We start from the raw sequence: 15,777 nt of genomic DNA on the forward strand, positions 1-15,777 counted from the left end.
AAGTAGAGGGTAGGTTAAGATTTCAAATGTGAATTTATCTTACAAACAAAGAAGAGTAATATATGAGAAAAAATAACTCATGTTTAATATTTTTAAGATTTTGGATTGAAGTGAAAATCTATTGTGTTAATTATTGAAATGGGGAGATTTTTATTTATTTCCATAATAGTTAAATTGTTCTCTAGCTGCACGAGATCAAAGAACACAAGTCGTTGGTTGAATTGATATAGAGTGTCTTCCAACTTAATTATTCTTTCATACAACAATGAGTGTTGTTGTTGATGGCGATGACCACTACTAGATGCTCCATGTTCTTGGTTTCCTCCATAGTTAGGAGTATTATTTCTCCACCTTTGATTGTAGGAATTTGGATAAGGATTGTTGGAGAAATTGTGACGTCTTTTGTTCTCAATATAATTAACCTCTTCACTTTGGGTACGACTCAGAGCTTGCAATACTCATTGAAGTGGTCACTTTCACAAAAATCACAACTCATTACTTGTTAAGTTGGGTAAGAATTTGCATGTATGTTTGCAATTGTTGAGGTAACCTGGTAATTTATCAGTTGAAAACTTTCATTTGTTGGGAAAGGATTTTGTGTTGAGCTAATAGGGTATCATGGGAGCTCAATTCTAATACCCCCTTCTTTCTATGTCAAAACCATGGTTGGGGCATTTCCTTAGCAAAGCCTTATATCTTTCTCATGCCTCACATAATGGTTCATCAACTCCTTGAACAAATGTAGAAATAACCACTTAGCCTTAATATTCTTGGATGGTGAAAAGAAACGTTACAAGAATTTAGTTTCCACATCCCTCCAACTAGTCAGACTTTGGTTAGGCTGAGATTGAAGCCAAGCCTTAGCCTTTCTATTATGAGAGAATGGAAATAACCTCAAGAATAACAAACTTCCAACAAACTTTATGATAAAAAGCTTTTATAAGTATGCAATGAATCAATATTTATAAGACAATTTTAATAATTTTGTATTCAAGGAATTGATATGAATGATTTTTATATCTGCATCAATGTCAATCAAGATGAAATATTATATGTTTTTATTCATTGAAACTATAGACAAGTAAGAAAAATTAACTTTATTCCCAATTTTCTCAACTGAATTCTTTTACTTATTTATTTTGTTTTCATTTAATTATCATACAAACTTATGTCAGTATCTTTGAAATCAAATTATTGTACATATTCTTGTACTTAGTGAATGCTACTATTAAGATTTTAAATAATTGTTCCTTGTGGGTTTGATATCCTTCCTTAGGGACAAATTATTATTTTTGACTCGATACACATGTGATGCGTTATAGAAGCTAGGGTTTCACCTTCCTATGGGCCATGAACAAGCCTAATTTATGCTATTTAACACCTCCTTTTTAAAAAGATTAAGAGAAAAAAAATATTTGGTAGTCTAGTCTATGCTCTGGTGTTCTTCTCTTGATGATCTTCTGATAAATGGTGGAGCCTTGTGACCTAGCCTGAGATGCATGACCTAGCCTTGAATATTGTTTCTTTTCGATCATCTTCTTGTAAATTTGGGGTAGTTTAGATGGTAATGCTCCATTCATGGTTACATTATAGTAAGCTTCATTTCAACAATTTTTCATTCATAGTAGGCTCACAATGCTAGAAAAAAATTCTAGGAATTGTATACAAGATGGATTCCCTATGGTTCTTCTACAGTTTGGATCCTCTTTGGCCATTTCTTCTTCTAAGGACAAATCAAGATTCTAAATGGCAATGGTAGAAGAAGAAGATGATTGAAGGACAACTTGTTGAACTAGTAATTTGTCTCCTTTTGTGTCACTATTTTTTCTTCTTGCAGTCTTTTCAATTTCTAGATTGACAAGTAAGGGATTCAAAGAAATGGTCTTCCCTGTTTGGATGGTACCTTGCATAAGAACACCCAAAATACTAGAACAACAAGTTAGTTCAAATAAATTGTATGCGATAAAAAAATAAAAAGTAAGAAAAAAATAATAGTCTAAAAGAGTTATAAATGCACAATTGCCTTGTATTGGAACACAGGTCCTAAAAAACGACACCAAAAATGTGTTAGCCTAATTTGTTCAGTGGCAAGTGTGCCAATCATATAGTAGCAAGTAATAAGTAATTATCATTCTCCCAAAGGACTTGGGTTATAGGGTAATAATTGCAATTGATAATTAATTTAAACAAAAGAATATTTCCACTAAGGTATTCAAGAAAATAAAATTATGCAACAATAATCAAAACTCTTTTTGGGATTTTAGCAAACACTTAGAATGCGAAATAGATTAGAAATGATATGATATATTATTGTTAGGGTTAGATTTCACCAAACTTCACTCTCATGCATCTAATCACTTAACTTCTTTCCAATTTAATGCTAAAGTCAACCCACAAGTATAGGCAAACCCTACTTCCTTAGTAGAATGAGCCTAAGTTTTCTTATTAAGAGTCAATTCCTTGAGCACTGAATAAGCAAACTTGCGTTCACAACAAGGATTTAAGACAACTAATGAGTCAAGTTCCATTCTTAGATTCAAACATCATTAGGTATTTTGATTTAGTTTTAGATTACAAAAGATATTTTCCAATACCTAATGAATCAAATATCAAGCTATGGATGATCAAAGCACAATAAACAATAAACATTAAGCATTAAGCATAGAAACTGTACCGGTATGGGCGAGACCGACTCTTGGTCTCCCTAACCGAGACCCACCTGGCTGCCCGAGACCTGGTCTACCTGACCGAGACCAGGGAAACTTGGTCGAGACCATGGAAGCTTGGCCGAGACGATGGGAATCGCCACGGTTGGGCCGACCCATACTACCGTTAACGCTCAAACCAAGGTCAATGAAGCTAATCCGTCATTAAGGATTAGGTAATGCAACCCTAAGCGAGATCCACTCCGCTAATAAGGCCCAATAAGGTAAGCCCATTAAAATAATACAAATAGCACACATCCCAAGGAGAAAGGTACGTCATTTATTACTGTACACCTACCTGAGTATTTATCACCCGCTTTACTGACTTGGGCATCGGAGTGCCTTCCGCAGGTACCCTCTCATCCGGTGTTCACCCGAGACCGAGAGCCGAAGGAGAAACACAAAGACGAGAAGAACCCCAGTTCATCACCCAACAACCTGCCCGATTGAAGGAAAAATACGAAGACTTCAATAGTTCTCTAGGTCCCATCTCCCTAGCAGGAACAAAAACAAAATACTAACATTGAATGAAAAGACATATATCAGTATGAATAATACCTATTACATGAGAGTTTAGTTGGTTACATCTAACTCAAACAAAATGGGTTTAGCTCTTCATTGTAATGAATAGCCCAAAAAGAAAAGATGAATAATGAAAGATGATGGAAAATGAAAGAGAAGAAAGGAAGACCCCCAAACCATAGCAAAGCTCTCTATCTCCAAAACACGCATTTTTCTCTTCCAAAACCAAAAACTCCGTCTACACTCGAAGGAGAAGGAAGAAATAAGCTTAGGCTTCCATATCAACAAAAGCAATGCCTAGCGTAGGACATTGAATCTTGGGTGCAACAACCAAGAGTAGCTCTCGGTCCAATTGACGCTTAGCGCAACTCAATCCACACTAAATGAAATAACCATAAATAGCTTTATACCCAATTGGCGCTCAACGCAAATCATGTGGTCCCTAACCTTGAAACCAATTTTTCTCTCAAAATTCATACCGTTAAACTCAAATATTAATGTGACATTCAACACATGTGATTTTTTGAAAATTAAACCTTTGACCTTTCATTTCCTCATTCATATAGTTAGATAAGAAATAATGGGAATTAGAGGTATAATTAAATGATAGTAATCAAAATTCAATTACTTATTACAAAAAGAAATAAAGAAAAGAAAACAAAGAAATAAAGAAAAGGAAACTAAGTAAGTTAAAAGTCAAACAATAGTTCATTATGTTAATACAAAAAATAATTAAAATAAGGTGAAAATTAACATTATCATTGACATATTCTAATACATTAAAATTATTTTTACTATTTAAGGACGAATCATATATTTAGTCTTTTCTTATAATTGATAATTGAAAATTAAATAAAAAATGAGAGAATGTTAGTATTTTTTTTAAGGAACACAACACGTTTGGTTTTATTTAAAATATAATTTTCAACTTCTACTTCAACTCAATGTTAATGTAGTGAGTACAAAATAGGATATGGTATAATTTTGATCCCATTATTCTTTCTAGAGTTTACACTTTCCTGCCGATAAAATTTTATTATACCATAAGTTTTATGATTTGGGTATTGAAAGTGAAAGGTTTTTTTGAATCTTATAACTTGAAATCTGGTAGCATAACAAATAAATGGGAAGATTTAAAATGGTGAACAAAACTTGAACTATTAGGGAGAAAAAGTTTTTTTATATACGAAAATTGTGAAATCTACTTAGGTAATTCCTGAAATGGACAAAAAAGAATTTCATTTCCATAATAACTAAATTGTGCTCCAGTTGTATGAGCTCAAATAAGACTAGTCGTGCTCAAACTACACGATTTCTGGTCCAGAAAAAAAATTCACAAAGAAGTCATGTACTCAACATATATGACTTTGACATGAATATGGTTTGTAAAGATATCATTAACAGTAGCCGATTTTAATTAGAGTCAATTCCTCCAAAGAGAGTGTGATGAATTCAACAAAGTTGAGTCGTGATTAGCATGTACGATCTCATTTTTTTTTTCAAATTTTTAGTATAGGACAAAACTTGTTTTTTTTTTTAATTTTAAATAATGAAATAATTATTGAATTAGTAAAATATTAATATAATAGAATAATATAAGAAAGATTGAGTTGTTTTTTATTGAAAAATAAATACATAATGTTAAAAACTAAACTATAAACCTAAATAATAAAACCTAAAACTCAACTATAAACAGTAAACATAAATCTTAAAATTAAAAAAACCTAAAGGACAATGTAATCCTAACCCTTCACTCTAAACCATAAAACATAAATTTTAAAACAGTAAATTATAACACTATTTTTAAATTAATTTTTTAATTAAAAACAATTAAATCGTTCTTAAATAAATCAACCAATTTTTTTTTAAATTTATTAAATTTTTAACAATTCAATTAATTATTCCATTTAAAAAATACTTTTTTTATAAAAATCAACAAAACTAAAATATTGTACAATATTACACTAAGTGTAATTTTAATAAGTTATCATCCATTACAAGACTTCAATTATATAAGTCTGCTCGGAAGAATTCACTCCTAATTAAAATTGACTTAAGTAGATTTCTTTGCAAACCATGTCCATACGCTGAAATTTTTTCTAATCTAAAAATTATGTAGCTGAAACACAACTTATATTCTTATATCTAGTGAACTAGAGCATGATTTATCTATTATGAAAATAAAATAGAATTACCACAGCAAATTAATATTTAAAAACAAAAGTTAACATGATGGAATTTATCTTTGGTTTTTCATCAACGTGTCAAAACTTCATTAGCAAATACATACGTGTCTCTATAATCCAGGATGCATGAATTATAGCCGCCCACTGTGTTGCCAAAACCACGAGTTTACTTCCCCTGGTTTTCCAAAAACTATGGCCATTTCCTCTTGTTTGCAACTTTGGTATTCCCATGTACTTGTTTCCTTGTATATAAAGATCAACTTCGTTTGATATCCTCATTCATTCAACTAAAATCCAACCATAGTCTAAGAAGAATTACAAGATCATCACAAGATGAGTTCAACAATTAGAGCATGGAGTGTGGCAGCTAGTGTTGGAGTTGTGGAGGCCTTGAAAGACCAGGGTATCTGTAGGTGGAACCATGCTTTAAGATCAGCTCAACAGCATCTCAAAACCCATTCTGGTTCCTTCTCTCAGTCTAAGAAGCTTTCTTCCACTTCTTCTACTATGGTCTCCACAAGACTGAAAGAGAACACAAAACAATCAGAAGAGTCATTGAGGAAAGTGATGTACTTAAGCTGCTGGGGGCCCAATTAGCATAAGACCAATAAGAAAGACTTTTTTTCTTTCAATTCAAGGAATCAAGCTTAGTCTAATGGAAGATGAGGGGTGAGATTTCTGTGATCATAGTGTATAGTAGTACTGAGACATTACTTGTTTGTTGTGACAATCATTTTGTAGACTTTGATTAATCACAGTGTTGACAATTACCAAATTTTATCTGTGTTCCTTAGTGTGCTTTTATTTCCACTTCCTTATGCCTAATCTTCTAAAAGGGTAGCAAATAATTTTGTTTGCACAAGCTTCTGTGACTTGAAAAGAAAACGAAATGAGGAGATGGATGCAGCACCTAATTTCCTTTGTTTTTAGTCAACTTATGCGTGTTTTGATTTCAGTTTAGGTGTGATTGTTCACATATGAACCTGATTTTTAGAAGTTATCCTCAATCATGATTTTTCCATCCTCGATGAGCTTCCAAACTCTCTATTAAACAATAAGGACTCGTACTAAGTTAGAGGAAGGTCAATTAGATCATCACTGAAGGGTATGACTATAGAGAATCCCTTTTCATGAGAGATTGAAGGTATTGCATTGCTTAAAAGCTAACTAAAGACTACTGAGTCTCTTCATGCACTTCAATATCTGAGTTGATGTTATCTGAGAACAATAATGTTCACGTGTTTGAGCTATTATAGGTCCCTGATGATATTGGAATATCCGCAACTCATTTGTTAAAGGTGACTATCATGTCATTGATCCAAAGCTTGTTGTGCATTTCCATTCTAACTTTCAGAAAGGCTAGGAACAATGATTCACACAATTCTTATTTAGGTAGAAGATATGTAGTTAGAATTGGAACCTCTTTGTTGTCAATTGGTCAGTCATTTAGAAGAATGGTAACTGTATTATAATTAATTATGTATGCGAGTATGTGATTTAGCTTTAGTAGTAAACAGATTGGAATTAATTATATCCTCTATATTCAAGTAGAGGAACAAGTTTTACAAGAGCTTTATCTCAAATAAAGATACAATCAACCTCAATATGCATCATTTGTTCATGAAAAGGTGGAAAATAGTTATTTGGCTATCACAATATAATTGTACTGGTTGACAGTGAAACAATAAGTTTGGATAAATATGGTGTTAGCCATGGAGTGATGTTCTGCTTCTTCAGTATATGATCAAGAGATTGTGTATTGCTTTTTAGTCTTCCATGAAATAGGTAAATTACTAAGAAATATGAACCAATCTGAAAAGAGATCTTTCAGTAAGTGGACAATTTGCCCAATCTCAGTCACATTAGTTATATATGTCTACTCATCCACTTCAATTAACATCCTTGATGTGTGGTCTTGTATTACACATAATTTATCATTAAATTGAACAAAATTTGTTTCATCTATCATTTGTGATAAATTTGTGATACAAAAGTCATGTTGCAATTTAATTTTGGTACAAAAAGGTTATTTTACCCATCAAGAATCATTGTTCTTTTCTTGGGTTGTCATTACTCATTTTTCATCTCGAGATCTCACATCACGTATTGTTCTTTGTTGACAAAGATTCTTCAAATTGCCTATCATATGGTAGAGTCACCTGTATCTGTTATCCATCTACTATTTGACAATTTCTCATTCTCATTTATCTCATGGTTGTTCACATCTAAAACAAAACTACCACTGCTTTTTGGTTAGAACAGATAGCTCAAATTTGGCAATTGTTTTGATCACATTACACATTAACAGATCTCACCTTATAATAAAATAAAAAACATAAACAGAATACCTTCTAAGAATAACAATCCAATTCTTACTAGTATATTAGATATCAGTAAAACAAACATAACAACATTACATCCTCACATTTATAGCATATATATGCAATTTTTTTGGCTCCTAATAATTATGAACAGGGTTTGATTCTTAGTTTTTTTAATATGCAAATTCAAAGTGGTTAAAGATTGTTTTTTCCTAACCTTGTAAGGATAGTACCTTCCTCTTACCTAATTTTTCTTAACAAAAAAACAAAACTTCCTTTGGAAACATGAAGCAGAGTCATAGTAGATTGGCAATTAGCCAAGCCCAGTATCAGATGTGGCCCTTGCAAAAAGATTCCCTGAGATGGTAGGGTCCAAGCTTTGAAGCATCTGCTTCATTATGTCACACAGTGTCACTGTTTAATATCATCAATCTAGTAACTGAGAAATAGAAATTGAAAAAAAAAAATTCAGCTTCAAATTTTAATTGTAATTATATAGGTGCCATGTTTATGAACTCCTCAGAAGTCAAGCACTCATCAAGTTGTACTGTCCAATTTGTTTTACAAGTTTTCAAATTTAAAAAGAAAAATAAAAAAATCGCACAAAGTTAAAATATAATAGTTTCTTGGGTAAAAATGTTCCCAACATAGTGATATCTAGGAGAGAAAAAGTAACTTTTGATTGCAAGAACTGTTGGATTATTCCCTGGCAGATAATTGGCAGAGGTTGAAATAATTAGCAGTTCATAATGAATTTTATATGCAGAAGAAAAGAGATAAAGATGCCCTTGTGCAAGAGGGCCACATGGGAGGACCAGTTTGTTTTTTCGTGTTGTCATTCTTAATGACACCACCAACTTGTAATGCTCTAACATCATAGCTTATCATGCCATTTTCAAATACTTTCTAATCCCTTCCTCTATCCAACTATTCTTTTCAACCACAGTGTGATTCGATCAAATCCAGGGATAAGAAAAGAAGAAGAATGAGATGTGAATTTGGCAAAAGCATATATCCAATGCTTTTTCTATTTTCCCCATATTTCTTCACCTTTTGTGGTTTACATTTCAAGCCAACTCCATTATCGACACTCATTTTGGTTTTGTTCTTATCTAAATTGCTTTTAGCTAAAAGCCTCCAAACCATAAAACTACCAACCTTTTCCATCTTACAAACAACAAAATGGATGCAACTTTGTTGGTGCAATAGTTGAATCATTTTGTGGACAGTTACAGATCAATTTGAGTAATGCAGAATAAAATAGCAAAACAAAGATTCTCAAGTAATAATTCTTTTCTTAAATATTTTCTCACTCAGTTTCATAATCACAATTTAAGGTACCATTTTATGTAATCAACGAACCGTTCCATAAAAGAAGGTTATTATACCTACTTATTTTTTTTCAAATTGACATTAAGAATAGTTGAGATAAGATATTCATAGTTTTATAAGATTGAATTATAGTTAAAGTCTTAATATTAATTAATTTTATAATAATTTTTTTTGGAAAATTTAGTAATTAAAAAGTTGAGAAAATAAAAGGTGGGATGGGAAATCTTGTGTGAAATCTGAAAAAGAAGGTGCAAATGATTGCATAGAGAGCAGAATGAAACCAACTGTAAAGGCCAGGAACCCACACACAGTTGGACCTCAAAGGCATATATAAAATACAGAAAACTCACATCACTCAAATCCGAGTTCTTAAAGAAGTGTATAAGAATGAAAATGAAATGGGAAATATGAAAACATTTTCTTTTGTAAAGAGTTTAGCCAAATCATGGAAAGTGAGATGATATGCTATACCCAAAATTCGGATATTCAGATATAGGAGATTAGATGGCATTTACTAAATTCCATATTCCCATGCTTTATTTCCCTTTACACACTAATTATTATATCTACCAAACACTCTTATATTCTACATTTTTTAATACAATACATGTCAATATTAAAAATATAAATTGTCAAATATTTAAAAAAAATATGTTTCTGATAAAAATGAAAATTCAATAATAATATATTTCAATTTTAATTTAATTAAATTTTTTTTGTTGCAATAATAAGTTTTTAAATAGTCGTTGTATTTAATATATATATCATGTGATTATATGAATACATATAGAAGTTATTTATTATTATTATTATATATATATAAGTTATTTGTTTTTAAAAGATAAAATATATAATTTAAATATTGAATTATTATTTTTATGAAATTCTTTCAAGTATGACTTTTATATAATTACATACTCAATAATGCGTAATTGAATGACATCATCTTTGTTCCTTGCGTACATGATAAATATTTGTAATCTATGTATGCAATATTTATTTTGTGACATACATGATAAATACTTATTTTATATCATTAATATCTGAATTTTTTTTTAATATATATAAACTATATCATCGTTAAAAGTTGTGACAAATAATTGCTTTTGAACATATAATAATATACATTATTATGTAAGATTATTTTCAATTACTGATATTCTAAAAATATTAGAATTTATTTAAAAATAATTTAAGTGACCACAAATTTTAAAAAAAATCATATAAAAAATTGTAAAAATTCTTTTAAAAAAATAATTAAAAGTACTCTCGTTATTCTAATTTATATATACATTAGATGGAAAAAATTCATAAAGATTCTAAAAAATTAAAAAAAGTAAACTAAAATTAACTTATATATTTAAAAAAAATAAAATTTATATAAAATATTTAAGAGAATTTCTATATATTAACTTGTATAAAAAATAATTTTTGATTTATGAAAAAAATCTTATTTTTGTATTTAAAAACTTGTAAGAAAAAGTTTGTTGTTATTGAATATTAAACATGACCACTCTATAAAAAAAACCAGACTTTAATTGGTTAGTTATGGAAACTAACTTTTCTGTTAAACTTTACCTCATTGATTATACAAGCAGTTGATTCTAATTAAACTCCAAAGAAATCGTTGTTACTTTTATAATTATAAAAAATTTCCCAATATCCCTGTGTTGCCAAATTACCTCAATCATAAAGGTACCAAGAACCACCATTTTGGACAAAACATGAAAAAGTTGTAAGTCACAAACAACGAAAGGTCACGTTCTATTCTCGTTTTCCTGAGGCAAACTACGTTGGAGAGCTTTCATAAGCAAAGACAACCCAATAAGGGTATCTGATCTGATACAATACTAGTGCCAAAATCCATCTTCTCCCACAAAACAAACAAAACTAAAGCTTCAAACTTTGCCACCAATTCAGCAGCCCACTTGCCGGAAGTTCCATTTCCCGGCCAATAATGGCGGTGGAGAGTGACAAAACGGGTTCTGATGGGAAAGTTTGGAGCTTTTGTAGTATGCCATTTTGGCAAACAACTCATCCTTCTTCATCTTCTTCTTCAACTTCCTCTATGCATAACAGTGTTCACCATCAGAGCCAGATTCTTCAGTCTCTTGATAGATCCACTCATCAACCTTCCACCACTGTTTCTTCTGTGGCTAAGTCTTTGCTTCCCACAAGGAGAAGGCTACGTCTTGATCCTCCCAGCAAGCTCTACTTTCCTTGTATGCCTCTCATTATTAATCTTTTAACTTTATTTTTGCATCAGTTATGTTTCTTACATTAACCAATTCAATGTGTGGCATCTGATTTCTTGTGAGTGGATTGTTCATGACTAACGTGCCCATTTTTTAGTTTTGGTTAAATTATTCATTTGGTCCTTATAATTGTCTTCATTTTAAGTTTTAGTCCTTATAATTATCTTAGATTTAAGTTTTAGTCCTTTTCCAATAAATCTGTAAGTTTTGGCAAGTTTTAATCTCTAGTGTTATGACCAGAGAAGAATTTCTGACAATGTAAAACCCTTGCAAAAACTTTCTGAAAGTGATAAGGAGACTAAAACGAATAGTTTTATCCTATAGAGACTAAAACGAGGATAAAAGTATAAGGACAAGGTGAATAGTTCAACATTATCTTTTTGTGTATGTTTTGTTGTAATAGGTAAGAAAATGGATGTGGGGTGGAGTCTGCACTGGATGTTAGTTTTGTCTCTTGTCTGATATGATGTGTGACTTTGTTTTGAAGATGAACCTGGTAAGCAAGTTAGGAGCGCCATCACCATTAAAAACACTTGCAAGTCTCATGTAGCTTTCAAGGTGCGCTGCATATGGCTATTGTTGTTTTATTTTTGTGCTGTTGGATTCAGAAAGTGGTATTTCACAAATAGTTTTGTCTTGTTACGCATAAGATAAAATTGGACACAAATCGTGCTTAGTTTGGTCGTGTTGGAAATTCGGAATGTTGCCGACACTAATTGCGAGTGTGTATTGACATTCTCGGGAAACATTTAGCTGTGTTTCAACTTTCTAACAGCAAAGTGTCTTAGTAGCTAGACTGCTTCTCCAACTGTGGCAAGACTGGAGAAATTTTCCTTTAGGGAAACTAGAACAGTTCTTCAAAATTGAGGGTTTTCATTGAAAGTTAAAAACAGATTCAAACTCTAATAGCGTATTTGGATGGAGAATTTTTAGAGGATAATTCATGTTTAGAGAAATTTTGAAATGATTTTTTTACAAAATATGTTGTTTTGGTAAGAAAATTTAAAAGAAATGAAAATTCTAGAAATTTTAGAGTAATATGATTACCCAAAATTAGAATTTCAAAATCCAGCTATAAAGAAAGAATTTGAAAATTTTCATACACATTCTCTCCTCTCTCACATTTGTCTCTTCTTATCGTCCTCTCTCCACGGCTCACCTCAGCTGAAGTATCGTGGACTCGGTTGATACTGTGGGTGGCTCGGTCGATGTTAAGGTATCATCTGCTCGACATCCTTTTTGATTGATATTGGCGAAGCGTTCTTCCAAACGGAAGTCAATGTGGTTTCTTTTTCTATCAACATTGTTGGGGTTATTCTTTTGTAGATGTAGATCAATCTTATTTCTTAACCAACATTAGTCAGGACTTTTTTGTCAACATCAGATGCTAAACATGATTTTCGGTTAATGTTACTTAGGTTGTTTTTCTCTGTTCTTTGACCAACACAGGTCGAGATTATTTCTTGATCAATATTAGTCAGGTTTTCTCGATTAACATTGATAGGATTAATTGTTTGGCTAATGTCATCAACCATGGTTTTTCAATCGATGTTGAAAGTGGTATCTTTTTGGTTAATATTGTTGGGATCATTTGTTTGTCAATGTTAGCAAGAGTTTTTTCTAGGTTAATGTGAATCAGGGTTTTTCCATCAATGTCCTAGAACTATTTTTGGCAGATGACATCTAGATTTTTTTAGTTGATGTCTTTTGTAGTTATCTGATTTTTTTTCTAGTGTCGACTTGTGAAACTTTCAATTAGTCTTAGCTAGGATTCTCTCAACCATGGGAATTTTTCAACCGAATAGATCGAGAAGTTAGTAAAAACAACGACCAACGATGTTAAAAAATAACACTTAGAAGATATCAGTAGAAATTTGGTTTAAAAAAGAAAGTTAAAGGTTAATAAATTTGAATTGTTTTATCCAAAGAAATCATTTAGAAAAGGAAGTAATTTGAAATGAAAACAATTCAAATTCTATTTGAATTTTCTAAAAATTGTAAAATTTCTATCCAAACACACGGTAAATAAATCTTGGTGAGCATGGTTGTCTTCATATTTGGTATCACTGCATATTCTGTAGTCTAAGCACTTCTATTGCTGTTTATTGAGTTTGGTGAAATAACTATGTTTATATCATCCTTCGCTTGCTCTATTCACCCTCTGTTAAATTACTACTAATAGTGTTTTCTTTTGTCTTAGTTTCAAACAACTGCACCCAAGAGTTGTTATATGCGCCCTCCGGGTGGTATACTTGCACCCGGTGAAAGTATAATTGCAACTGGTAATTTATCCTTCTAAACTAGTGTTAAGCAAAAAAAGTAGGTAAAAATGCTTGGAAGTTGGGGAATTCCCTTACAGTTTTGTGCTGTATTTGGCAGTGTTTAAGTTTGTGGAGCCACCAGAGAACAATGAGAAACCAATTGATCAGAAAAGCAGGGTTAAGTTCAAAATCATGAGCTTAAAAGTGAAAGGCGAAATGGACTATGTACCAGAACTGGTAATGCATTATTGTCCCTCTTGCATCACTCTCCATGCGTTATCCATAATGCTTTTAAGTACCTATCACAGTTTTATCATGTAATCCTTCATGCAGTTTGATGAGCAAAGGGATCATGTTGCAGTGGAGCAAATTTTGCGAGTCATTTTTCTGGACCCTGAGCACCCTAGCCCTGTAAGACTAATAGTTAGAAAAAATAAGTAATCAATCACTAAAGGCAAAGGGAAAAACAGCTCATATTCATACTGTTTGTGAAATGAAATGAACTTTTAGTCTTGTAGTACTAATTATTTTCTCCAATTTTGAAACATGGTAGGCTTTGGATAAGCTTAAACGGCAGTTAGCTGAGGCAGAGGCTGCATTGGAAGCAAGAAAGAAGCCCCCAGAGGAGACAGGTCCTCGAGTAGCTGGTGAAGGACTTGTTATAGATGAATGGGTCAGACATGTGAATTATGTTTTTTTTCTCTCTCATTTTTTGTCAATTTGTGTTGGAATTTCATGCTCTCATTTCATTTTATCTCATTCATTGTCATTGCTTTTTGTGCAGAAAGAAAGAAGAGAAAGATACCTGGCCAAGCAGCAGGTTGAAGTGGTAGATTCAGTGTAAAATATTTCTTTTCTTTGTTTTTTTTTTGGCTGTCCTTAATTTTCTCCAATTTGTAATATCAAAAATTGAATTCCTTAGTCACTTATGTGTCAAACGTGGTTGAGTGAATGACCTAGTAAAAGTTACTAGATATTGTGACAGCATTTCTTTGTTCTATTTAGGTAGCATGTTTGTGGTGTAGATGCGATTGAACCAATGATTGTGATACTTAATTGTATTGCTGCATCAACTCTTATAATTTGTTGATAGATATCTACAAATAAATTGATCTCAGCATCAATGATGTTTTACTTCCATAGTTTCAAACAACTATCGATGTGGATGATGGATTTACTCTAAATTGTATGTTGATGTTTCTGTATCCTTTGTTCTAACCAAACATGATCCACACACATACAAATTGTGGACGGGGGAGTGTTAATAAGCTATTTTTCTTTTATTGGTTTGGATAAATTTTTTGCTGAATATTTCTAAAAACTGAACTAACTTTTTCTATAAATTTGAATTATTTTTTATATATAAATTTAAAATTAAATTTACTTTTTAATGTAAACCTAAAAACCATTTTAAAAAATTAATAAATTGGTGTTAGTCTATATACATTCATTATTACTTAATAGCTACACTAAATCCTATTGAAGAAACCGTGGATTTGATTTGATTTGATTAATTTCTTAAGCACAAATGTTGATGATGTAAAAGAAAAACATAAATGTTATTATTATATCTTTCAGTTTTGACTCCAATTTGTGGAGAAGATTTGCATTGGTCACCAAACATTCCGTGAGGAACAAATAATAAGGGGAAATATGCTTTCTTTTTCGGCAGCATATAACATTTATATAAAATAAATGTTTGTATATAATATAACATAAATATTCGTAATAAAAATTATATAAAATGTCCTTTTACTATAAAAGAAGACTTGCTCTTTTTTATTTATTTTTTCTTCTCATGCTAGTGTTAAAGATGAAAAAATATGACCAATATATTCTTATCTTTTTCACATTCACTGATTCGTTTTCATTTATAATAAATATTATAAATTCAGTACGGAAATATATTAGAAATAAAGAATATTCAAATGTTGAGAGTTTATAGGTTAAGGTTTATGATGTAGAGAAAAAGTATGTTAGTCTACATAAGAGTCTGTTTAACAACTATAGTTAGTCTAAAAATTATTTCAGATAACAGTTTTATAGTAATTTATAATCTAGAGGAGGTCAAAGACCATCCACATGCTAGTGAGAACAATGAATAAATTAATTAGCCATCATGCGAACCTAGTAGGTAAAACACAATTATCAAGCAAGGGAAGGTGATTATTGGCAATATTAACGGTTAGAAATAA

The 15,777-nt window shown here is 31.2% G+C and overlaps 2 protein-coding genes and 1 non-coding gene across 4 annotated transcripts; all 3 read left to right on the forward strand.

Moving 5' to 3' along the window:
* The first annotated feature begins 657 nt into the window (after positions 1-657).
* On the forward strand, positions 658-762 carry LOC137811649 (small nucleolar RNA R71). The gene has a single exon (XR_011081109.1). It is a non-coding gene; the product is annotated as a small nucleolar RNA R71 (small nucleolar RNA).
* A 4,822-nt stretch (positions 763-5,584) lies between these two features.
* LOC137830791 (uncharacterized) lies at positions 5,585-6,188 on the forward strand. Its single transcript, XM_068638286.1, has one exon. It carries the CDS (start codon positions 5,747-5,749, stop codon positions 6,008-6,010), a length of 264 nt encoding a protein of 87 aa, XP_068494387.1. The 5' UTR covers positions 5,585-5,746; the 3' UTR covers positions 6,011-6,188.
* Positions 6,189-10,733: 4,545 nt separating this feature from the next.
* Positions 10,734-14,720, forward strand: LOC137825983 (vesicle-associated protein 4-2-like). 2 transcript variants are annotated; one of them, XM_068631814.1, is made up of 7 exons: positions 10,734-11,288; positions 11,809-11,879; positions 13,522-13,603; positions 13,701-13,819; positions 13,916-13,993; positions 14,136-14,255; positions 14,367-14,720. In XM_068631814.1, exons 1-7 carry the CDS (start codon positions 11,024-11,026, stop codon positions 14,424-14,426), a joined length of 795 nt encoding a protein of 264 aa, XP_068487915.1. In that variant the 5' UTR covers positions 10,734-11,023; the 3' UTR covers positions 14,427-14,720. The 2 variants fall into 2 exon arrangements, with proteins under 2 accessions (XP_068487915.1, XP_068487923.1); XM_068631822.1 differs by lacking the exon at positions 11,809-11,879.
* The last annotated feature ends 1,057 nt before the right edge of the window (positions 14,721-15,777 follow it).

Source organism: Phaseolus vulgaris, chromosome 11 (genome assembly GCF_000499845.2).
Source record: "Phaseolus vulgaris cultivar G19833 chromosome 11, P. vulgaris v2.0, whole genome shotgun sequence".
Classification (NCBI taxonomy): domain Eukaryota; kingdom Viridiplantae; phylum Streptophyta; class Magnoliopsida; order Fabales; family Fabaceae; genus Phaseolus; species Phaseolus vulgaris.

Coding starts and splice junctions, on each gene's coding strand:
- LOC137830791 (XM_068638286.1), top strand. CDS start 5,747: ATGAGTTCAACAATTAGAGCATGGAGTGTGGCAGCTAGTGTTGGAGTT.
- LOC137825983 (XM_068631814.1), top strand. CDS start 11,024: ATGGCGGTGGAGAGTGACAAAACGGGTTCTGATGGGAAAGTTTGGAGC. Junction 11,289..11,808: donor CAGCAAGCTCTACTTTCCTT/GTATGCCTCTCA, acceptor TTTGTTTTGAAG/ATGAACCTGGTAAGCAAGTT. Junction 11,880..13,521: donor AGTCTCATGTAGCTTTCAAG/GTGCGCTGCATA, acceptor CTTTTGTCTTAG/TTTCAAACAACTGCACCCAA.